Source organism: Erythrolamprus reginae, chromosome 11, assembly GCF_031021105.1.
Source record: "Erythrolamprus reginae isolate rEryReg1 chromosome 11, rEryReg1.hap1, whole genome shotgun sequence".
Classification (NCBI taxonomy): domain Eukaryota; kingdom Metazoa; phylum Chordata; class Lepidosauria; order Squamata; family Dipsadidae; genus Erythrolamprus; species Erythrolamprus reginae.
Genome location: NC_091960.1, coordinates 17175967 through 17201992, shown reverse-complemented (window position 1 = coordinate 17201992; position 26026 = coordinate 17175967). Strand labels below are relative to the sequence as shown.

Genomic DNA, 26026 nt, shown 5'->3' with positions numbered 1-26026 from the left:
CTTCCCTTCTTTTAAGACTGCATTATATAATCCTAATACTATCTCCTCCAATTGTTCTTGCATTTCTTTATAAAGTTCTATAGGGATTCCTCCAGGTCCTGAAGATTTGTTATCTGTCTGTTTTTTATTTGCCTCTCAGTTCTGTTATTGTGTTTAACATCTATTTAATATCCTCCGGTACTTTTTGGAAGTGCTGCCATTTTAAACATCCTTTGTATCTTATCCTCTCTATCGACCTTCTCTCATTGATAGAGTTCCGTAAAAATCTGATAATTTGTTTTTTTCTTCTTCTAAATTATAACAAATTATTCCTCCATTGTTTTTGAGATTGCAACAAACAACAGGGTAGAGGGTAGAAGCAGCAATGGGTGGAAACTAAACAAGGAACTTATAACTAAGGAGAAATTTCCTGACAGTTAGAACAATCAGTGGCTCAGCTTGCCTCCAGAAGTTGCTCCAACACTGGAAGTTTTTAAGATGTTGGATAAACATCTGTATGTAGTGTGGGGTTTCCTGCCTAAGCAGGGGGTTGGACTAGAAGACCTCCAAGGTCCCTTCCAACTCTGCTCTTATTGTTATTAACAAACAAATAGCAAAGCCCCAAGACCAGTTGCCGCCTGAAAAAACACCTTTGGGATTTGGCTTGACTACTGAAAGTAAAATAAAATAAAATAAATGGAGCATGGATTCTAGCAGTTCCTCGGAAGAAAGTTCACCACTGCGTTTGCCAATACTCTTCTTTTTCTAGGTTTTTCCCCCTCCTTTAGTGGACTAACTAGGTAATGAGCCTTAGATGTCCTCAAGGCAGAATTAGCTCGGAGTGGAGCTGAAGTAACATTCCACGTGGCTGGGTATATATGGATTTAAATGTAACCCCCTGGGGATATCAAAGGATCAAATCAATCTAACTTGTGTGTATGTGTGCTTCTTCAACTAACTCTTTCACTGTCCACTTGTATTGCAGGAGAGAAAGGAGAAGCTTGATAACTTGTTTTGTTAGTAAGGATCATTTTCATCTCAGACGGCCATACGCAACCACTAGTGTATTCCTACATTTAAAATCCCAATTAGCAAAACTGTCTTAGAAGTCAGTTTTAGGGAAAAGAAAGTCTCATGAGGCTTCTGTTCAAAAAATACTGCCTTTGTAAAAGGATTCTGAAAGATGTAACATTATTAAACATTTCACCCCAATGGTTTTTTAAAAAACAAATATACCTAGAGAATATTAAAAAGGAAGACCTAAAATTCTTTTCTCACGTGACTTTAAAATTGCTTTAAAAAATGTTCTCCTAGTAGAAGAGAAGCTATATATAGGGTTACTGGTTCAATGCGTTTCGCTTATGGCAATGTTTCTCAACCTCAGCAACTTTTAAAATCTAATAAATATAGGTAAAGCCATAAATTCATGAAAATACTCTCATTTCTCAAACTGGACAACTTTTAAGACAAGTGGACTTCAGCTCCCAGAATTCCTCAGCCAGCATCTTCAAACTGCCGAGGTTGAGGAATATTGGTATATGTGGCATATCAGCATCTTCTTGTTGAGCCTCTCAATCCCTGTCCTTAAGTGACCTGGGGTAGGTAAGGCTTATATTCTATTAATGATTGATATACAAATAGAAAGATACGAGACATTATTGCCACTGCAGATTTATTCAATATTGTTCAGATTCAGCAGCCTGGATTGTGCAATATTTCCACATCTTTTTGTGTGTGTCACCTTGATTTTAGGAAGGGGGCCTTAACAAATTCAGAAAATCAGAAGCAGAGATAGCTGCAAAGAGGCTGCAACTCAAATACCAACATCATCCCTGTTTCCTCTCAAATTCATTCATAAGGCTGGTTTCATATTCACTTGTAAAGCCAACGACAAATTACCAAAATTGCACTGCCATCAACATACCGGAAATCATACATCCCTTTAGAAAGGGATAAATGACACGGTAGAACATCATCATTTTTTATGCTGCCCAAAAGCTTTTTGAGACTGAGGTTCACCCAACCAATGAGTGGCATCATACAAAATAAATAAAAGACCTCATTTGATTAGTTCAACAATTCTTGCTTGCAAAACATCAGGACAATCAATGTAAGTGTCGTAGTAAGAGCAGGTTATGTGCCATTAAGAAAGTATGCCTTGTTCCCAAGTTATGTGTAGATAGTTACTGGGGGGGGGGGGATCTGAATAGTGTTAGATGTAAAGGATACATACTCAGTTATCACTTGTACAAAATTAACATCATGACAAACAAATCATTGTTTTCAATATTGTACTGTCCTTTTAGAAGACCATAGAAGACTTCTGCAGATTGGTCCATTTCCATGTTCTGTTGATGACTTACATTACAATTTTCATCTTCTCATCCAATCAAAATCTCCCACAGAGTATCCCCTAACAAAGGGATCTCCAAACTTGGCAACTTGTGGATTTCAATCCCCAGAATTCCCCAGCCAGCATGAAATGTAAAATGTATTCTATCCAGCATGGCTCGCTGGGGAATTCTAGGAGTTGAAGTCTGTAAGTCTTCCAAGTTGCAAAGTTTGGAGACCACGCTCTTGTACAATGAAATATTTGGATTTTGTTCTCAAGACTGAGAAAGTGATAGCAATGTTAGGGTAAAATGTTTCCATTTCTCCCCACCCCTTGCAGTGTGGCACAAAAAGATTTCTGGTCATCAGAAGAACAAATATGAAGGGATTAGTTTTAGGACAACTGGCACTACTTCTATGCGGATGGAATATATTTTATATTTCAGCAAGACCTGAGAAACTCCTGACAAAAGTCGAACTGAAATAACAGGCAAAGATCTCTGGCTGGTATGCTTAGCTCTTTCTGACTTAAACTGAGAATATGTTCAAGCTAATACACCTGTTTGTAAAACAACAGTACTTTCAAAAACAAAGAAACAGGGACTGTTAGTACTTGTTTTACAAAACCTCCCGTAAATCTTGCCAGAAATACATATCATAACAAAGCTGGATGTGCCTCTTTATATATCTCACTCTACCTTGCACTGACCTGCAGGAAGATAGGAACTTAAATAAACAAACAAGCCCTAAAGGAAAACACATATGCTCATAGTTTTGTTACTCTGATCCTACACTCAAATAGTTGGCCTACCTTCCAGTGGAACCATATCCAGCGGTCTTCATTTAAGAGTTTTAATTTAATATTTTGAATGCTGAAATTGTGCAGTGTGCAAAACAGGCATAATAACCTGAAAGTTAATCGACTTGGAGATGGACCTCATTTCTCCAATTCATCAAATATTAATTGCCAATATTTAAATAGCTAAACAAAGATACAATGACAAGGTTTAAAACTAACCGGCTACCAATAAAGCACTTTGATGAGTCATTCATCTGCACTGCTTTGCACGATCTCACTCTTCCCTTACTCTCTTAAGCCCAGTTGTTAAGTTTAGAAGCACACCAATAGTGAGCTGGATTCTGTGTTAGGCACTACAATAGGTAAGTGAGTTGGCTTGAACTTAGCTTCCCATCAATAGAAATACTCAGGATTCCTCTTATAACTAGAGGCATCATCAAAGATCTTTACAAAAGATCAATATAACCATATCCAAATTCAATTAGGAAAATAATAATAATAATAAAACATCTCTTCCTAGAAGGGAAGCCATCGCATCGGTTCCAAGTTGCCAATGGGACTGAATTTTAGAACGCTTTCCGTATTCTCTGTATCCGCATCCATGTGAAACTCGATCTGGTCACTTTCTTTCCGAGCTTCCAATCAACTCAGTCTTTAGGAACAAACAGGAGATGGGGGCGCTTTGCTGTTGAGCTGCACTTGGAGGTCCTTCACAACTCTGTCCCTCCTCCCCCCGCCCCCCAGGGGGAATCTCTCCATCAGTCTTCTTCAGCCGTCTTAAACATGAGGATTGCATTATAGATTTTCAGGGCAGGCCCCAGTTTGATGCTGAGGATTTTAACGATGTCTGACTGGTTGAGGAGAAGAAAAGCTTCGCCGTCAATTTGCTGCAGAAGGGGGGGGGGGGGGGAGAGAAGAACAATGAAGTTAGTGTGTTGACTGAGGGAACCCAGTTCCTGCCTCAAGTTTTAGCAATAGCACTTAGACTTATATACCACTTCACAGTACTTTTACAGCCCTCTCTAAGCAGGTTAGAGAATCAGCCTATTGCCCCCCAACAATCCGGGTCCTTATTTTACCCACCTCAGAAGGATGGAAGGCTGAGTCAACCTTGAGCCGGTGGTGAGAAGAACTGCCGAACTACAGCTAGCAGTTAGCTGAAGTAGCCTGCAGTGCTACACTCTAACCACTGCACCACCCGGCTCTTTTGTCAGTTATCAGCAAGTAAAAGGCACCAAAGCAAGGGGTGGGCTTCAAAGGTTTCAGCAAGTGGTTCTCTGATGGATGGGTGTGTGCATAGTGGGTGTCGCCTAATTAGCCTCCTACACCATGGTGGCGGGGGAGCACTTTTTGCCCTCCCTGGGCTCCAGTGGCTTTCTTCGAACCTCCAGGAGAACGAAAACAGCCTCCCCAGGTTCCGGAAGCCCTCTGGGGGCTGGAAACAGGCCCCTTTTGTCAACTTCCAGTAGCCAACTTTTTCAGCTCCTGCCTTTTAAAAAAATATCAGACACAGTAATCTTATTCATACTTCATAGTTGTACATTTATCAGTGCTAAGCCATGGCTTTGAACCAAAGTCTTAAGAAACTTTGATTCTTGATTAAATAATGATCATTGTGCTAATGGCTTTGCTGGAGCTTCCTGTCCGAGGCTGCAAAATCAAAATGACCACTAAAGGGCAGCAAAGAGATGCAGAAAGCTAGCTTTCTGCTGCCACCTTATGGTTATCTGATTTGTTTACTTGGCAGAATATGTCCTGCCAGCCTGTGTGTTCCATTTTGGGAAGGCTCGTTATTTATCATAATCCACTGACTGATTGATTGTATTTAAAATTATATTATAAATAATACAATAGTCCATAATTATGAAGTCCATTATAAGCCACGTGAACTTCCTGCAGTTTATAGCCTTAAAATATAGATCTATAAAACACATTAAACACAGAGCACTAAAATGTAAAAGGAACAATCAGAAAATAAAATTACAGACCCCAAATGGCTCTAGATTGAAAAACTGGGAGCCTGGGATATCTGTCTCTTGCTCCAGTAAATCTTAATCACCATGATCTTGGCTCCTCTAATCAGTTTCAAGTCTATTTCACCAACATTTACTTCCCATTTCCCTTTCCTGCATGTACCTCAAACATCTGCCTGATCTCTTATCATTACTTTGTATTTCCATGTGAAACTTCACAACTCACTTCCTAACCCCCAACATCTAACTTCTGAACCCTAGACTTACCACTGCATGGTACCATTTATGCAGACTGTCAATTCTAGAACTATCTTGGTTAGGATAAGGCTGTTTCTCACAGAAATGATGATGAGAGAATTCCTTTTCTTAGTTTGCTTTTTTATGTTTCCAAGATTACATTAGAACTTTGATGAAGAATCATTTGTACTACTGTACTAAACTTCTAGCAACTTCTTATTGATCAGGTGATTACAAAAACTGAGGTTTTCAGCTGGAGGTGACAGCCTGGTTTGAGTACCAACCTTTGTGCAACGGGGAAAGAAACATTCAAAGCAAGTAGAGCAATTGAGAAAAAGCCTGCAAAAACCTAGGGCTTGGAAACATTCTTCTCAGAGAGTAACAATGAAAGAGCCTGCAAGGTAAGAGCTGGGAAGATCATTAGCACCTAGTTAGGGCTGGGGGGGAAAAGCTTCGGGGGGGGGGAGCTACAGTCAGAGTATAAGACACATCCAAATTTTCAGCCTCTTTTAGGGAGGAAAAAGGTACATCTTATACTCTGGAAAATACAGTAATAGGTACTGCTTCACTGGAAAATGACTTCAGATAATGCTGGTTGCCTCGGTCACTGTTCACTCTAAGGTGCATGCCCGCGCGGGCGCGTACCCAAAAATAACCCACCGCGCACCCTTTTCCAAGGCCGCATAAGGAGCCGGGCATTGGAGTTGGGGGCGAGAAGCGACGAAAGTGAGGATGCGCCCCCCCCCCCCATCCCCCTGCCAGACATAGGTGGAAGGAAAGGGAGCCGCGGCCACCCTGCATCCCCACGGTGCCTCTGGCCCCCTCGCGCCCTTGGCCTCTCGCCGCTGCCCCTTGGCCGCCCGATCTGCCCCCTCTCCGGCTTTTTCCTCCTCCACCTCCTGCCTTGGGGCATGGCTTCTCCCCCGGCGGTGGCTGCAGTGGCAGCGGCTTCTCCTCCTCCTCATCCGCGCTCCCAGCTAGGGGGCTGCAAGAGGGTTTTCTCCGTGCGCTTCGGGAATGCCCGCCCCGCCCCTCTCGCAGCCCCTTCGCTGGGAGTGCTTCCGTCCCGGGCTGTCAGCAAGGGGCTTCAGCAGAGGCGGGGCATGCGTTCCCGAAGCGCTCGGAGAAAGCGCTCTCACAGCCCCCTCACAGACAGAGAGAGAGAGAGAAAGAGCAACAGACAGAGCGTGATAGAAAGAAAGAGAGAGGGAGAGAGAAAGTGAGAAAAAGAGAGAGAGAGAAAGGGGGAGAGAAAGAGAGAGATAGCAAGAGAGAGAGAACAAGAGAGAGAGAGAAAGCAAGCAAGAAAGAAAGAAAACAAGAAAGAAAGAGAAAAAGCGAGAGAGAGAGAAAACAAGAGAAAGAGTGAGAGAGAAAGCGAGCGAGAGAGAAACAAGAGAGAGAGAAACAAGAGAGAGAGAAACAAGAGAGAGAGAAAGAGAGAGAGAGAGAGCAACAGACAGAGCGAGATATACTTCTATGCCACCCAGTCCCAAAGGGACTGCCGCTCAGACACTATACTTTTCCGCCCACACCGAAAAAAATTTAGAGGGAACATTGGCCTCGGTCAAGAAATAGAGATGAGCACCATGCCTTAGAGTTGGACATGACTGACAAGGAAATGTTTACCTTTTTAACTGTTACATTATGACCCATATTGGTGGCAATGAGCTGAATTAGCACAGGCAATTAGAAAATTAGATGATAGAAAAATAGTTGGCTCCATAACAGGTTCATCAATAGATTAGCCATGAAATTCATAGATACGGGGTCTGTGCTAGTGCTATAGGTTATTTGGATGTCCTCAGATTTTACTTATTTTTTGTGTGTCCATGCCATAACACATGTGATCCACTGTTTAATGCTGAAATCTACATTTCTCTCAGTTCTGAACCCTCCTGCAGATCCAAATCCTGATAAATTATCACTGAGCTTAAGGAGAGCAGAGGATGGTTGGTTGGCCAAAAAACTGTAATATATCAACATCTTCATTGTGGCACTGTGTAGTTTGTTTATTTGAAAAGAAAGAGCAGCGAAGACATCAACCCGGTGAAAAATCAGTTGATTTGAGGACAACAGATTTGTCAACATGGACATGAAGGGGTCATGGTCTTTATTAAATGATTCTGATTACCCACAAGGCATGATGGTTTAATTAGGTTATACCATAGCCCAGTAAGGGCTGTGACCCATTTAGCAAAATATTAAGGAGAAATTATGTAATTTGCCTTGACCCAAATAGTAACAGAATAAGCACAGATTCTTATTAAAAGAACCAGCAGAATGGAGATAGAAAGCCGGGTTATGGCTTTCAAACATCAAGAGCGTGGAGAAAGCTCTCTAAAGGATGACTTGCTTTTGAAAAAGTATAGGAAAAGTAAATTGTTGGTACTCCAACAACTTGGCGATCTTGGTTATAAATGAGGTACATTTCACTTGGAACCTGGTATTCCAGAAAACCAATAGCTTTGAGGTATTTAGATGAAAACTCGAAAAAAACATATCCATAAAGAAGAATATTTCTAGAACAGAGTTGACATGATGAGTCCTTGATGCTCTCTAAGCTGGTTTTCTTCCAGACGTTTCATTGCTCTAACTCAGTGTTTCCCAACCGTGGCAACTTGAAGATATTTGGACTTCAACTCCCAGAATTCCCCAGCCAGTGGATGCTGGCTGGGGAATTCTGGGAGTTGAAGTCCAAATATCTTGAAGTTGCCAAGGTTGGGAAACACTGCAACTAGGCAGGGGTGGGCTTCAAACATTTTAGCAACAGGTTCTCCTGCTCTAGTGTGTGTGTATGGATTTTCACCAGTACTGGCCACACTGCTTACCAGTAACGAAAATGGAACTGCATGACTGGCAAATGTGCATGGCCGCACGCCCCAGTGAGATTTTGCTTCTGCACATGAAGCAAAATCTTGTGAGAGGACACGTGTGTGTGAGAGAGATTTTGGCAATTTTTTGCTTCAGCACATATTCAGAAGCAAAAAATCACCGAAATCTCATACACGCACATGTCCTCTCACAAGATTTTGATTCCTGCCCATGCGCAGAAGCAAAATCTCATTGGGGCGCGCACATGTGCATGCCAGCGACGTGGAGCTGTGTGCACATTGTGCTGGTAGCAGCAGTAAGTAGCAACCCCGCCTGATTTTATCATTCATTCATTCATTCATTCATTCATTCATTCATTCATTCATTCATTCATTCATTCATTTGGATTTGTATGCCGCCCCTCTCCAAGGACTTGGGGCGGCTCACAGCACGTACAAAAAACAAGAAACGATAATAGCAACCCAATTAATACATTTAAAAACAGTTTTTAAAATTCTAATTAAAAAAAGAAAAACCATCAATATCATTCATTCAACAATCAAACTAAAGCATTCATTGGTTGGGGAAAGATCTAAGAAACTCCAGGCCTGGCGGCAAAGATGAGTTTTTAAACTCTTCCGTAAGGCGAGGAGGATGGGGGCAGTGGGAATCTCCAGGGGGAGCTGATTCCAGAGGGCCAGGGGCCCCACAGAGAAGGCTCTTCCCCTAGGTCCCACCAGCCCGCATTGTTTGGTTGACGGGACCCTAAGGAGACCAACTCTGTGGGACCTCACCGGTCGCTGGGATTCGTGCAGCAGAAGGTGGTCTCGGAGATAGTCTGGTCCTATGCCATGTAGGGCTTTATAGGTCATAACCAACACTTTGAATTGTGTCCGGAAACAGATTGGTAGCCAATGCAGTCCACGGAGTGATGGTGAGATGTGGGCATTTCTTGGAAGGCCCAAGACTGCTCGTGCAGCTGCATTTTGGGCGAGTTGAAGTTTCCGAACACTCTTCAAAGGTAGCCCTCTCCGGGCTCTGGAGGCTCTCTGGAAGCCAAAAGCCATGTCCGGCCTTCCGGGAGAACTGTTTTTCATCCTTCCCAGACTCCTGAGGCTTCCTTTGAGTCTCTGGGAGGATGAAAATGGCCTCCCCCAGGCTCCGGTGCCCCTCCGGAAGCTGGAAATGATCCTGTTTCTGGCCTTCTGGAACCTCTGGGAGTCCCATTTTTTTGCCCTCCCTGATCCTCCGCGTGGGCCTTGCATTTACCTGGCAGCCAAAATGGGCCGCATGGGGACTCCTGAGAGGGAAGGGATGGCCGGGCCAGTCAGGAGTGGGATTTGGGGATTTGCCAAACCATGCAGAATCTTTGCTAGAGGATTGCCCAAAACCAGGCATCCAAACCTGGGCGGACTTGGAGCAGCCCACCCCTAGGTAACATTATCAGTGCTAGTAAGGCAGTGGGTTTGCTCTCAGTTTATATTCTAATGGCTTACATTGTCAGTGATGATGGAGATGGTATTAGACGTTGTTGGGATGTTTACTGTTGGCTTATTTGGCCTAGATTAGGGCATTGTTTACTTGACGGTTGGTCTGATGTTAATCTTGAAGTTAATTTATGCTGAACTGGCCGGTGATTGCTGGAAGGGAGAGTTTTGGTCTCCCTCCCCCCTTTTATTGTATAGGGGGTGGGGAAGGGCAGGGTCTTTCAACTAAAAATCTAAATTTTGTATTATTATGTATATAGACCAATGTGCCAATCTGGTATCAATACAGACAAAACAGAGGAACGAAAATAAAAAAATTGCCTTCCCATTCTTTGCTTATCCTACTTCTTGGTAATTATAGCACCAAAACTGGGGAATTTAAAACTGATGATGTGTGACTGAATTTTTTAAGCAGGTTCAACTAAAAACATATTTTAAGTATCTAACTCAAACTTCCCATCTGTACATTGCAATATGCTTTTCAGCTTAGATACGGAATATCAAATAAATGTGGGTAGTCATTTTTAACACTCAGCATTACAGTCATTTTTCATTAGAGAAAAGAACAATATTTCATAAAGCTAAATGATATGCTTATGCTTAAGGTTGCAAATTTAAAACACCCAAAATAATAGAGCCTGAAAATGTATGCAAAGAGATCAAAACTTTGCAAAGCTCTGGTTCTAATGTATGTTAAAAAATGGAAACCAGATAAATAAAACAGATTCCATAAAACGGTACACAGGTGGTCCTTGACTTATAACCATTTGTTTAGTGGAATGTTCAAAGTTCCAAAACCTCTGAAAAAAGTGACTTATCACCGCTTTTCACATGTGACCATGGGGATGTTGTAGCATCCCCATGGTCACATGATCAAAATTTGGATGCTTGGCAACTGGCACATGTTTATGACGGTTGCAATGGCCCAGGGTCTGGAGGGCTTCTGGACCACTCCAGAGGCCCCGTTTTGGGCCACAATGGCTTCCTGCAGCACTCTGGCAGCCAAAACAGAGACAAACCCATTTTTGCTATCAGAGGCTCCATGGGCCAGTTCTTTGCTAGTTCCAGACTGAACCTGCTGGCCAGATCTAAGCACCCCCACAGCCCAGATCCAGCCCACGGGACTTGAGTTTGGCAGCCCTGTTCTAGAAGGTCTGCAGTTATTTTTTTTTTAAGTTAAGAGCAATGTGGGGATTGTGAACTCTTCACCAAGGTTCTCTTTGTCCCGCTGCCAGTGCCCAAAGGACGTAACAGACATCTCCATTTATGCACACTCCTATTGTACTACATAAGCCCCCAAATTCTAATCATGCAGACCTAATGTTGTAGAAAGTTCACCTTTCAGTTTCTTTTAAACCTGTGGACTATCAAGCCCCGCTATGGAGGGACATTGTTTCAGAATATGACTTCATATTAAAAAAAACACCCTTAATCTCTGACTAGGCCTCACTAGTAATTTCAAAGCCCTACATGGCATCAGACCAGATTCTGCCACATGAGTGCCAGCGATTGGTCAGGTCCCACAGAGTTGGCCTTCTCCAGGTCCTGTCAACTAGACACCGTTTGGCAGGGCCTAGGGGAAGAGCCTTCTCTGTGGAGGCTCCAGAATCAGTCCCCCCCCCCGAATTTCGCACTGCCCCCACCCTCCCTGCCTTCTGCAAGAGTTTGAAGAGTCACTTGTGTCGCCAGGCTTGGGGCCATTAGATCCTAGCCCCTGGCCAATGAATAAAATATATGTCGATTCATTTTGGAATTGGAATGATTGATTTTTAATGAAATTTGGGTTCTTAGATTAGTTTTTAAACTTGATTCAGGACACTTTATATTGTTTTTTTATATGCTATAAGCCGCCCCGGGTCCTCGAAGAGGGGTGGCATATACATAAATCCAATAAACGAACAAACAAATTTTGCCCAATCCCTTTGGATTCCTTTTATCATTTGCACAAATGGTTTTTCCTTCCACTGCTGTCATTTAGGAAATAAAAATAAAAATTAAACTGAAAGCCCCCTTACTTGTGGTGCCTAAAAGTTATTTATTTAAACGTAATCTGCTTGGGCAGCTCAATTGCTTCTAATGGGCTATTATAGCAGAGTTCAGCAGTTCTGCCATTTACATCTTAGTCCAAGCCAAGTCTCTGTCTTAAAATAGATTTCGTTCCAGTCCAACATTTTTAATAGGCTGACGCGAACTGCATCTACTTCATACAAGGTGTAGAATGAACAAACCATATTTTTGCTTTCTGAAGCCTGATGTTCAGGATCTGGTTCTGCACACAAACACTTGTTTCCTTCTTATAAATTCTTCCCTGCTTTTATTAATTTGTGTCTGGGTCCCCCTATGGATTCAATTCCAAATAGCAACATATTTTACAGATTAAGTCCAGCTTTGTACTAATAGCATTTGATTTGTTATTATAGCTGCTTATCCCATAAATGCCTGTCTTCTCAATTTTTCTATGCTACTGTGTGATAATCATGGACAACGGCCCTGCTTGGCTAGAAAGGTTACATGTTTTCTGCGCCAGTAGCAGACCTTGCCCTCCCACAGGTCTTCCCTCTGCTTGGAAATCCAATGCTCATAGTCCTCAGTGAGGTGCTTCTGCTGAACCTCCTTTTTGGTCAGATCCAATTTGAACTGAGTCGGCTGTTTTGCCAACTGTTTCTCGTAAGTGGCTGCTTAATTCCAACAAGGTGGCCGAGCAGGCAGGCAAGGAGTGACTGGGAGGGGAGGGGTGAGTAGAGGCCGGCGAGTGCCCCTCGACGCTGCCTGAGTCCGTTTACAAGGTGCTGGTGGAAGATCTGGTGGAAGAACCTTTTGCAAAAAGTAGGCAATCTGCTTTTGCAAAAGGTAGGTGATCGGCTCCTGCGTAGGGTTGAAAAACCCTGTGCTGAAGGCCGTTGCTAAGTGCGCCGTGCCGCACTGCATACCTTAGGGGGAACGTTGGCTTCATCCAGTGACAGATGGGTTTGTCATTGCCTTCTTAAAGTCCCAGTCTAGGATATCCAGTCTGTCATTCATCCAGATATCAAACGGGTTTGACTCTGTTTAGCTTTCCAGACCGACCCTTGGTGACTTTGATCGAAGTGTATAAAATCATGCATGGGATAGAAAAGGTGGATAGAGAAAAATTATTTTCTCTATCACACAATACTAGGACAAGGGGGCCCTCCCTAAAGCTTATAGGTAAGAAAGTGAGGACAAATAAAGGGAAATGTTTCTTTACCCAGAGATTCGTTGGTTTATGTAATTCACTTCCAGAAGAGGTTGTGACAGCTGTCAGTCTAGATAGCTTCAAGGCAGGATTAGACAGATTCATGGATGCCAAGTGTATTGGTGGCTATTGAAATGGATGTCCAAGTGCTGCTTCTGTTGGTTGAGGCAGGCAGGATTCCCTTGGATACCATTTGTTTGGGGTCAGGGGAAAGGGAGGGTTTTGCCTTCTCTTTCTGCTCAAGATCCCCATGTACAATTTGGGGGGCACAGAATTCTGGACTCAATGGGCTCTTCTTATGATCTTATTAAATTGGCCAAGCCTACCCAGTCACATGACCACCTAGCCACACCCACCCAGTCGTTAGGCAGATCATATTAGTGGTCCACGGGATTTAAAATGATGAATGTAGTGGTCCCTGAGGTACCAAAGTTTGGGGACCCCTGCTCTAAATGGTGCTTAGAGTGAACTTTTGATCAACAGTAGATGGTCATAGCAATCTACTATTTTACTACCAGCTTCTTATGTAAAGCTGAAAAACATGGGTGTAACATTCTAAAAGCATCTATCTTACAAACAAATTGGCTCTTCTACAAAGTAGATCACTTTAACTTTTCAAATACAGTACAACCGAAGATTAAATGTCCACTGAAAATAACTGTGTTTGCCAACAAGCCAAAGCCAAAGTTTACAAAACAGGAAGCTTCTGTTTGGTATCTAATACCAAACTGGACATCGATCCTATTCTGTGGGGTAACAATGCCCTACATGGCAACGGGCCAGAATACCTTCGGGACTGTCTTCTGCCGCACGAATCCTAGCGTCCAATAAGGCCCCACAGAGTCGGCTTTCTCTGGGTCCTGCCGACTAAACAATGTCATCTGGCGGGACCCAGGGGAAGAGCCTTCTCTGTGGCAGCCCCGGCCCTCTGGAATCAACTCCCCCCCCCCCCGGAGATTAGAACCACCCCCACCCTCCCTGTCTTTCATAAGCTACTCAAAACCGATCTATGCCACCTAGGCATGGGGTAACTGAGTTGCCCCTAATCTATGCTAAGGCTATGGTAGAATTGTGTATGGTTTGTCTGAGTTGTATGGTTTTAATAATGGGTTTTTAATGTGCTTTTAATATACTGTATTTGTGACATTGTATTCTGTTGTGAGCTGCTCCGAGTCCTCATAGAGGGGCGGCATACAAATAAATAAATAATAATAAATAATAATAATAATAACTTTTGCCAATGACTATGGAAGGAATAAAAGAATAGGCAGATCCCATGTGTTTACAGAATGCATTTGGTTTATAGAAGGCACCATGAACTTTCTCTGGAACTAAAGTTGGGTTAATTTGGTACAGCCCTACATGGCATTGGATCAGATAACCTACGGAACCGCCTTCTGCCACATGAACCCCAGTGTCTGGTTAGGTCCCACAGAGTTGGCCTTCTTCAGGTCCCATCAACTAAACAATGTTGCTTGGTGGGGGTTAGGGGAAGAGCCTTCTCTGTGGGGGGCCCGGCCCTCTGGAATCAGCTCCCCCCAGAGATTCACACTGCCCCAACCCTCCTTGCCTTTCGTAAGAGCTTGAAAAATTATTTATGCTGCCAGGCTTGGGGTCATTAGATCCCAGCCTCCTGGCCACTAAATGACTAGCATGCTTGGTTTGTATTTAATGAATTATTTTTGATATTTAGCTTTTATAATGTTTTAAACTAATTACTTATATTAATTGGATCCAATTGTATTTTGTACACTGTTTTATTGTTGACATGTTGTGAGCCGCCTCGAATCCATAGAGAAAGGTGGCAAACAAATCCAATCAATCAATCAATAAATTTTTAGTGTCTAATACAATTCTGGAGATCATTTCTTGGGCAAGAAGATTTTATAACTCTCCAGAAGCCTAAAACAAGATAACTTACCTCTTGTCGAAAAAGTGCAGCCTGTTCTTTGCAACCGGGCAGACGCTGAACAAAGCCAGCCACCTAGAAAAATATGTTAGAAATAAAAAGTAAAAACATTACAAGAAACAACCAGCTTGAGCAAAAGACTGTAAACATAAAGGGTTTTCTTGGTTGAGAGAATCCTGCAGCTTTTAAATCGAAAAATGTATTATAGTTACTATGAAGTTGACAGAAATATGTAAAGGTTAGCTACACAGGACAGACGAACCCTGGCAGGTAGTCAGACAGGCCCAAAGGCAGAGCCCAAGACAGTGAGCCAAGTACGGTATTCTGGCTCAGCCTGTATAGCTATTGTGACAACACTTTGGACAGCAGCAATGGAGCTAGTACGTATTCTATTGACCCCAGCAAACTTGGTATGTTATCCCCTTTAACAGTGATGGCGAACCTTTTTTGGCTCAGGTGTCAAAAGCGTGTGCATGTGCATGATAGCATATGCATGTGGTCCTGCACCCATAATGCAATGCCCTCCCCATGCACATGTGCACATATCCCATGGCTCCTACACACATGTGCACAATCCCTGTGCTGCCTCTCATGGATGTGCAGCCTCTTGACTTCTGGAAGGTCCATTGGGCTGTTTTGCACTCTCCCCAGGATTCAGGAAAGCCTCCTGAGTGGGGCCATTTTTTGCCATCCCCCAGCAGGGGCAGATTCCCATTCCCACCACTACCGGTGCACTGAGCACATAGCTTCGCTTGTCCTGCATGCCCGCATGTTGTCCCAGTGTGTTTTTGCTTCTGTGCATGTACAAGGGGAAAATTTCACAAGGGGATGTGAGAGAGAAATTTTTTGTGATATTTTTTGCCTTTCCTGCATGCACAGAAATAAAAAAGTCGCTGAAATCTCAAGCCTCTGGGAGGACAAAAACGGCCTCCCTTGGAGGCCAGAAACAGGCCCGTTTCTGGATTTATGGAATTCCTGAGAGGCCAGTTTATTGCCTTCCACAGGATCCAGAGGCTTTCCCCCTGCATATGCACACGCAACCCCCCTGTGCATGCTCATGCATCTCCTGTATGAGCCCCGCCCTCTATGCATGCACGGTAGATATCCAAAAATCAGCTGGCAGGCGAAAGCTAGCTGATGGCTTGTGTGCCCGCAGAAAGGGCTCTGCATGCCATCTGTGGCATGCATGCCATAGGTTTGCCATCACCTAAAAGAGCTGGGGTGGCGCAGTGGGTAGAGTGCAGTACTGCAGGCCACTGAAGCTGACTGTAGATCTGTAGGTCAGCGGTTGAAATCTCATTACCGGCTCAAAGTTGACACAGCTTTCCATCCTTCCGAGGTGGGTAAAATGAGGACCCGGATTGTGGGGGCAACATGCTGGCTCTGTTAAAAAGTGCTGTTGCTAACATGTTGTAAGCTGCCCTGAGTCTAAGGAGAAGGGCGGCATAAAAATCGAATAAATAAATAAAATAAATAAATCACAGATACAGCCTGGTTATTAAAAAAAAAACATAATTATCACTGAAGTTGTTTTTCAACAGAATTGAAAACAATACAAATTTTGAAAATAAGGAAGAATAAAATAATAATAAAATAAAAAATGATAGAAAAAAAAAAGAAAAAAAAGGCTTCTTATAGATTTCAGCAAAACAATTCAATTTCATTGCTGCATGAAAAAAAAAAAGATTCGGCCTTCCAGCAAATGTTTCAAATGATGCTAATCGGTACCCGACAAGATGCCTTTCCTTTTTGACAAATCTAAGTAGGCTGTGGCAGGATTACTCTGAATTGTGACAAAAGGGAACCAGCCTAGTGAAGCTCCGGAGCGGATTGCTACTCCCATATTAGTCTCCAGCAGAAGGAAGCTGCCACGTGGTATCCTTTCATAAGAGTCTGACAACTTGCTAAAAAGGCTTTGGAGAAATATGCAAACAAACTTCGAGAGATAGTTTCTCCTTGGGAGGCCGGGGAAGGAAATTCTCTCTTATGCATCAGTGGTTGCTAACGTTCCCATTGCTACAGTGATTTGTGAATATATTTATTTTTTTTAAGAAAAACCTTGCCCTTGTTTACTATAGATATGATTCAAGAAGTTTTCTTTCTCTTTTTTGAGACAGAGGGCGTGAACACTTTGGCCAAGGCACATTTGAATCTACATCAGGGCTGTCAAACTCAAGGCCCGTGGGCCGGATCTGGCCCACGAGGGGGTTAGGTGTGGCCTATGGGGCCGCCCTGGAACGAAGCGAAGGACTGCCCCATGGTGCCTCTGCCAACAAAAACAGGATTTGGGAGGGGCGTGTGCTGCCCTCCCGAGCTCCGTTTTCACTGGCAGAGGGTTGCAGGAGGCCATTGCAGCCAAAAACAGACCTCAGGAGCCCATCTTCTCTGGCAGAGCACTCAGGCCATGATAGGTGCCCGTGACACGACTGTTGTGGCCATGCCCACCTGGCCACGCCCACTCCACCCCCCCTCGAAATCAAACTCAACCCTCAGTGAAATCGAGTTTGACACCCCTGATCTACATCATTCTAGTCAAATTCTGATTTCATATGCAACAAAGGAAGCTATCTCTATATTAAAACACAAAACTAAAGAAACCAACCTTATTTTGTGATATAATGGTTACAAACCAACCCAGGGATGCTCGTTGGATGGTGAGCTCCTTTAAAAATAGGTGGAAGTTAACTTTGAGTTGCAAGGCACTGTATTACGGTGGTCTTAGAAAACTTTTTATGTAATAAATGTCATTTAATTAATTAATTGATTGATTGATTGATTGATTGTATTTATATGCCGCCCCACCCTTAATTTTTTTGTTTACATTGATAGGATTTTAATTAGATGATTCAGGTTGCAATGTGGTTGTCCTAACAATATTCCTTCAAGCCTGATTGCACAATTCCATAAATTATGACAACAAATATGTATTTTTAACCACCCACGATCAAAGTTCTCTTGTTGATGAGTAATATTTTTAAGTGTTAGGTACAATGTCTGTAAAAATAGAAAGTTTAAGATCTAATCTCATCATAGAGAATATTTCTGTTTGATAAAATAAATAAGGAAACACACAGCCGTTATTTAGTGGATTCCTTAAGCCTTTGCTGCCAATGCTCTACGTTTTCATCTCCTTTGAAGTAGAGGAAAATTTGTATATAGGTTTAGAAATTGATCATTTGCCCAGGGCAGAAAGAAACAGGCCATTCATCATTGTGGAAATAAAAGCGATTGGCTTAGTCCTAATAGGTAACATTATAATGCATTTGATATCTTAGTAAAAGTATGCCCAGCAATGTAGCTTTGTTCTACACGTACATGTAAGATCTGTTGAACTCAACAGGACCCCCATTCAAATAAACGTGTCTCGGATGAGTTAACTGTAGAAGGGTTTCCAAGATACAAATTGAATGTCACTTAGAAAGTAATCACTCCCAGACTTCCGGGGACGGGTCTACGGCGAGCAGGCGTGCGAGAGCAGAGCTCCGCTCTCCCAAGCCTGATTTTGCAGTTCGGGGGGTTGAAATTTGGCTGAATTTCGATGCAACCACGTTGGAGAGGTGGCTGAAGTAGCGAGGGTTCCTCCTAGCATGGAGGTGTGAAGCAAGCACCCCGTGTGCAGGAGTGAGAACCTCGCAAACCTCGAAGCAAGAGAGTCACCAACCAACATGGTGACGTTAGTGCTGTGACAGCCCAGCATAACAGAGGAAGCAAGAGAGTGTAACTACAATTCTATTTACAAAGAAGAAGAACCCAAATATGGTAACAAAAATATATATAGTCAAATTAATGGAAGATTAAGTTAAGAGAGAGCAGTAGCGTGGGACCCACCAAAGCTGGTTAGCGGCTACTCAGCGGTGGGGGAGAAAAGACTAAAAAAAAAAAAATTCTACTGAGAAACCTGGAAGACCAGGAAGACGTTTGGAGTTAAAACCTAAAACAATAGGAGTGGACTAAAACAATACGAGTGGACTAACAAGCACCCCGTGGAGGAGAAACCTGAAAAACAACTTAAATAACTTAACAACTGTTTGTAAGTTTTGTGACTAAAAGAAACGGTGGAGAATACTAACTTTTGGAAAAAAAGAGCCAAACGACGGAGACTGCAGGAACTACGGAATTAGCGGAAACAGCGGTAGTGACGGAGATACGGAGGTTGCTGAGAGATCGGAAAAGGGAGGAAGTGCTCCAGAGTTTAAAGAAGTTTAAAGAACAAACGGTAAAGAGCTGAGGTCCACGACCAAAGGAATAAATAAACAGCAGCGGTGGAGTGTGCTTGGAAGTGACGAAGGAGCCTGCAGAAGCTGATAAGATAAGCGGAAAGAGCCAAAAGAAGGTGCAGAGAAGAGGAACATCGGGGGAGGAGGAAGTTAGCTTAACTAAGCACTTATTTATATCTCTTTTCTCTCCTCTTTACCTTCCCTAAATCGAAAAAACTGACTAACTGATTAACTAATTAACTTCCTCCCTGATTAACTGATGAATTGCTATTTATAACGAAAGAAAAATAAATTTGACCGAACTTTGATTGAACTCTGATTGAACTTTGACTGAACCCTGATTGAACCCTGATATACTGAACCTGAATGTGAACTTAAAAATCTAAGGACGAAGAATTAGGTAAAACCCCACAACAAATAGAAAGGCTGATTATTATTATTTTCTAGATGAATTGAATTCCTATGAAGTGAATGGTATTAACGATACAATGAAATAAGTAATTAATTTGTATTTCTATTTCTATCTCAGCTATAACATATCTACAATATCTATACTTAGAATATATATATTAGCTTAATAATATTAATAATATTAATATTACTATTGAATATATTGAATTACATTGTATAAATTATACTGATCTATTGGAGTAAAGGAAGAGGGGGGGAATATAAGAAAAGAACAATAACAGCTCGACAACAAGTAGCTCAATATTAAAAGTCTAACTGCGCATTATATACCTTAAATCTAACTATATATTAGACTTATCTGATTCCAAGAAAATATTACACATTCAAGTTAATAATCAATTAAAAAGATTAAAAAGATTAAAATGGCAACTTTCCAGAAATATACAAAAAAACCCATCTGGCTCCCCCTCAACCCAAAAATCAATAGTTAGCATGTTAGCAACAGAAAAGGCCAGCAGTACCAGTAATATTAGCAACACCCCACAAACAACGCAGGAGGCATTAATGGCAATTCAAGAAATAATGCTCAAACTGCAGGAAAAATTAGATAGGAACCATGAGGCAATGAGGGAAGATATGCAAAAAATGGATAATAAAATTGAAATAATTCATCAAATCTTGGAAAAAATGAAAGAAGAATAGAACAAATTGAAAAGAAAGTAGAACAAAATGATAAAAAAGTAGTAACAATGGATGACAAATTGATGCAATTAAACAGAGAGTTAGAAGAATCAATAATTAATTTTGAGATCGATAGAGCAGAATTTTATGTCAGATTCCAAAATGTAGAAGAGGAGAAAGATGAGAATTTAGTAGAGACAATGACAGAAATGATAGCTAATATATTACAAAAAGATAAACAAGAAACAGCTAATGGAATAGATGAGATTTATAGGGTGAATACTAACTATGCCCGAAAACATAAGCTTCCTAGGGAAGTACACGTGAGATGTGTAAAAAAGGAGATTAGAAATGAAATATTGAAAATTACAAAAGATGAAGCAATAATTCATAATGGGAAGGAAATCAGAGTTCTTAAGCAAATCCCCCCAAAATTAAGGGACAATCGAAGAGGATACCGACCGTTGGCAGATTTGTTAAATCAAAGGAAAATTACCTTCAGATGGTTAATTCCGGAGGGGATGCTTATCACATGGAAGGGGGAAAAAATAAAAGTAAATAATGAACTTATGGCACAGGAATTTTACGATGAATTAATAGCGGAAAAGAGGGTGGAAACAGGAAGTCAAAAAGAGATAGAAGAACCCCAGATAGATTCAGATAGCGGGAAAGAAGGAACCTCTAAAGATATAGTACAGGAGGAAGAAAGAATATTGACAAGAGCACAGAAAGAAAACAGGACAAACAGAAGACAAATAAGGAATTAAAGGGGGATGGGAACAGAAATTAAATTAATCTCAATTAATGTAAATGGCTTAAACTCATTTATGAAAAGAAATAGTATATTCAATAAATTACAAAAACAAAATTTAGATATTGTTTGTCTACAGGAAGTACACATTCCACAAAAAAATGAAAAGCAATTAGAAAATGAGAAAATTGGGAAAGTATTAACGTCCTTATCACATAACAAAAAAGAGGGATTGCAGTTTACGTTAAAAAAGAATTAGATCCAAGGAAAATATATGCAGATAAAAAGGGAAGAACTTTAATCATGACAGTTAAAATTGTTAATGTATTTGTATCATTAGTAGTAATTTATGCACCAAATAAATTTTTTTAAAAAATCTTCTATAACTTGCACCAGAAACTGATTGAATTAGAAGTAGAAGACATTTGCACGATAGGTGACTTTAACTGTATTATTGATCCCATTAAGGATTACAAAAGTGCTAATAGAAATCGATATAAAAAAAGAAAAGTACTGCCAAAAACATTTGATCAGATGTGTGAAGAATTAAACTTGAGGGATTGTTGGAGAACAAGGAACCAAAATAAAAAAGAATATACATTCTACTCCAATGCACACCAAAGTTGGTCCAGGATTGATATGGCGTGGGTTAATAATAAGATAGGAAATTTAATAAAACAAATTCAAATTGATAAAAACAATTGGGCTGATCATAACCCAATAAAAATTATATGGAATGAGGATGAGAAGAAAAATAGGAGTTGGAGATTAGATCTACAACTATTAAAAGAACAAGAATATATAGATTGGATTGAAAGAGAAATGAAATTATTTTTAAAAGAAAATAATAACCCAGATACCTCCCTCCAGAATTTATGGGATACAGAAAAAGCCTATCAAAGAGGCTTAACAATAGCCTATAAATCAAGAAAAAACAAGGAAAAAAGACAAAATCAAAAAGAGTGGATATTTAAATTAGGAAAATTAGAAAAAGAATCCCAAAAAGACCCAGGAAACCTAAATATAAGCCAACAAATTATGCTGATAAAACACAAACTAGAATTAATAGAGATAGAAGAAGTAACTAAGAAACTAAGAGAAGTAAAACAAAATCAATTTGAGCACGCAAACAAACCTGGCAGATGGCTATCGTATAAATTGAGGAAAGAAAGAGAGAAGAAATTAATCCAACAATTAACAGATAAAAAAGAAACAACACATTACCAGTTTAAAAAGAAAGAAAGAAATTGCATTAGAATACTATAAAGAATTGTACAGTGAAGAAAATATTAAGGAAGAAGATACAGTATATTAAAATATTTAGAGACATGTAAAATCAATTTAATAAGTAAAGAAGATAAAGAAATATTAAACAAAGAAAGTAATCACTCCCAGATCTTTGTAAATATCTACTTTAAAATTCAAAGCAACTATTCCAAACTTGCAACAGGTTTTGTTTATACTCAGAAGAAGCTGACATTAACAGTGGCCAAGTTAGCTCTGTCATTAAAGCTGGAGGACACTTCCAGAAACCCTCTCAAAATAAAACAATTTAACCTCCCCCAGTCTTAAACAGAGCCTGTTCACTCTCACTAATCCCGATCAGCAGCAATGTTGATGGGGAGGATAGGCGGCTGCATATCTGCATGGTATGAAGTTGGGCCAGCTAGACCCAGGTTCTCCCTTCAAGAACTTTGCATTATGCTTCTATAAAGTACAACTCAGTGGTCCAAGAAGTAAGTCTTTAGGCTCCTGAATTTCACCTTTCTTTCCCCAGCAAAATTGCAAAGAGCCTCCAAACGTTTGTAGTACCCATAATATAATATCCAACTGAAGTTGGATTTCCATCCATCAACCCGCGTGGCTATGCATAGGTCCCCAACAGAACCATTCAGTACCACGTTTAATCCCTCATTCAACCATTCCTAATCCCAAGCAAAATGAAAGACAAGATGAGACATAGGTTAAGAATGTTAAGTAGAAAAAGGTAGGTATAGAATAGGTATGTACAGTGATCCCTCGATTAGCACGGTCTCGATTAGCGCGAAATGCTGCAACGCGGTTTTTCAAAAAATATTAATTAAAAAATAATTAATAATAAAATAATCAAAATAATAATCAGTCTTCTATGTTTCTATGTTTCTATAAGTCCGCGCTAGTTCTCTCTCTCTTTCTCTCCCTGTTGCCGGCGTGGTATATGAGAGAGAAAGAGAGAGGCAGAGGTCGGGCGCATTACCGGGAGGTGGAGGCGGCGTGGGGACGCTGGGTGCCGGGGACACCGAGGAGGGGGTGGACGTGGCCTCTCAGCTGCAGAGCCGAACAAGGGCGGAGGCAACGGCGGAGTCCGGCGCTGGGGCCATGCGGGGCCACTCATCCAGGGGGGCGTGGACTGGCAAGTCACCCTCCTTTCTCTTTCTTTCTCTCTCTTATACCACACCGGTAACAGGGAGAGAAAGAGAGAGAGCGGAGGGCACCTTGCCGGTCCACGCCCCCCTAGATGAGCGGCTCCGCATGGCCCCAGCGCCGCCCAGGCAAAGGGGAAACCCCAAGATCGCTTGCCGCTTGCCGTATTGCAGCGAAGGAGGCGAAGCAAGGCTCCAAGCTGCAATACGGCAAGCGGCAAGCGATCTTGGGGTTTCCCCTTTGCCTGGGCGGCGGGAAGACCAAGGGAAGGTTCCTTCAGCCGCCCAACACCTGATCCGCTCCGCAGCGCGGCAGCAGCGAGGAGCCGAAGATGGGGTTTCCCCTTTGCCTTTACCCCATCTTCGGCTCCTCGCTGCTTCCGCGCTGCGGAGCAGATCAGCTGTTGGGCGGCTGAAGGAACCTTCCCTTGGTCTTCCCCGCCGCCCACACGCAAACTCCACCATCTGCGTATGTGCGGCCATGAAAAAAAATGGCGCGCATGCGTAGATGGTGTTTTTTACTTCCGCACCACTATAACGCGGAAATCGGTTAGCGCGGGAGGTCTTGGAACGTAACCCCCGCGCTAACCGAGGGATCACTGTACATAAAATATATAGATATGCACCAGAAGGCCGGACAAGGAGTAACGGTTGGAAGCTGACCAAGGAGAGATTCAACCTGGAAATAAGGAAGAACTTTCTGATAAAGAGAGCAATCAACTAGTGCAGTGGTTCTCAACCTGGGGGTCGGGACCCCTTTGGGGGTCGAATGGCCGTTTCACAGGGGTCGCCTAAGACCATGGGGGAAAAGACAAATTTCCCATGGTGTTAGGAACTAAAGCTTCTATTCTAGTGCCTTGGAACATATTTTTACAATCCGACCAATCAGGCGTTTACAGTGGGGATGTCCCTCTGACCTTCCTGCCAATCAGCTTACAGCTCTGTTGGGAGAATTGGCGCTAGACTTATGGTTAGGGATCACCACAACATGAGGAACTGTATTAAGGGGTCGTGGCATCAGAAAGGTTGAGAACCACTGAACTTGCCTGTGGAGGTTGTGAACGCGCCAACACTTGAGACATTCAAGAAGATATTGGATTGCCATTTGTCTAGAATGGCAAAGGGTCTCCTGCACCGGCAGGGAGTTGGACTAGATGACCCACAAGGTCCCTTCCAACTCTAATAATAAAATAAATAAATAAATAAAATAAAAAGGGAAGAAAAATGAAAACAACCTGTATGTACAGGTGAGGCATACTGATACTGGAGTGCTGTAAAGATGAAAACTGTGATACAAATGAAGAAAATTGTTTAATTAAAAACTATTTTGAAAAAAGAAAAAAGAAACGGTAAGTAAGAAAAAGCCACCTTTGGGAGAGGGTAAGGATGCACAGCTAAAGCCCGCCAGCTGGAAGAGAAAATTACAGCGATGTGTGTGACCTGGCCCCCAAATTAAGCTTTCACTATAAAATGACAGCCTTGGCAGAGCAAGTGTGTGTCAGCAATCCTGTTAACATTGTGGGGCTGGTTTGCAACGCAGCCACGCAAGCATGCGCAGGGCCAATGGCAAGGGACAGTGAGTCAGCAGCCTGGAGAAACACAAGAAAAAGCTATTGTCGGTGGAGGCCCCCAAAGGGGCAGCTGCTTAAAAAGGAGGGCTCGCTGCAACCCCCAGGGTCAATTCTCTATGCATACATCCCAGATCCTGGCTGGTTAAAAGGTCCGTCTGGATTAACACTCGCTCCCAAATTTAACCCCAGCTGCACAGCAGAGCAAGAAACAAAATCGCTGGCTGTGAGCAGTTAAGGATGAGAAAGAGAGACAGACAGAGACAGAGAGGGGGGGAGGAAAGAAAAGCAGAACTTACCTCTTCCACGCTCCATTTGGCCACATTCTTAGCGGTGAGGCCTGAGACTTCCGGCAGCAGTTTGCAGTGTTGCTCCCAGCAGAGATGGAGACGGTGGGTCGGATTGGCAGACAGGGAAGGCATGAAGACGGACTGGTGGAGGGTCCGCTGCAGAGCAAAGGTGGTATCTGCTAGGAGGGATGAAGGTGGGGGGAGGAAGGGAGAAAGAGAAGGAAGGAAAGGAAAACCCCCCCAAAATTTGTTAATCCTGATTCCAAAGATGCACTTTGGAGATCAAGAAATCACTTTTCCTTCTAACATCCCTCTCCCCACCCACCCAAAAAAAGGGGGGGAAACCAGAACCCCGTGCTGTTTCTGGCAGTTGTCAGAGAAGTCCTGATGCTAACACCAGAGGAGTTGCCAGCAATCTATTACCAGGGAGGAGGCGGCTGGGTGACTGCATCTTCAGCTGGAAATTAATGGCACCATTCCAGCTTACGCTCCGTTCCCAGCTGGCTAAGAGCGCACAGCATGCCACAGAACGACAGGCACTGGCCGGCTCCCAGGAGATGAGACGCCATGGTCAGGGAGCCTGGCGGCTTCATCCGGATGCTAGCATCGCTCCCCATGGGTGGAAGGAAGCGGAGATGCTAAGAAATGGGAAGCAGTCTGGATCTTTTCTCCCGCTGCCCCTCCTTGCCCTTTCCCTCCGATGTGACGTATGTGAAATCATTTGGGTGGGTTTTTTTGGCTGTCTCATACTGCGGTAAGAACCAGGGCTCTGACTCCAGATAGAAAGAAGAGGAGGAAGTGTTAAGGAACACATCTTGGCAACCCTTCTTTGATCGACAATATTGGCTAATTAGGGTTCCGGCTTCTCCTCCTCCACCGAGAGATGAAAAGGAGGCAATATAACTGATCTCCGCTCCCCTCCAATGATGCAGTGATTGGAAACAGCTCTGGTGACATCTACTG

At 42.5% G+C, this 26026-nt stretch overlaps 1 protein-coding gene across 4 annotated transcripts in view; it reads right to left on the bottom strand.

Annotated features, from left to right (window-relative positions):
- Positions 1-1634: 1634 nt before the first annotated feature.
- The window catches only part of LOC139174111 (lethal(3)malignant brain tumor-like protein 4), a 72180-nt gene continuing 47788 nt past the window's right edge, over positions 1635-26026 (bottom strand). Inside the window, exons 18-21 of one of the 4 annotated variants that reach the window (XR_011560302.1) lie at positions 25073-25242; positions 14756-14818; positions 2642-3996; positions 1635-2165 (exon numbers count right to left, since the gene is read on the bottom strand). Coding sequence is in view for 2 of the 4 variants with exons in the window: in XM_070764200.1 (XP_070620301.1) it covers positions 3868-3996; positions 14756-14818; positions 25073-25242 (362 nt within the window). In the remaining 2 variants the exon portion in view is untranslated. Of the gene's footprint in view, positions 3997-14755; positions 14819-25072; positions 25243-26026 lie in introns of all 4 variants that reach the window. The other 3 variants (XR_011560303.1, XM_070764200.1, XM_070764201.1) reach the window with 3 other exon arrangements.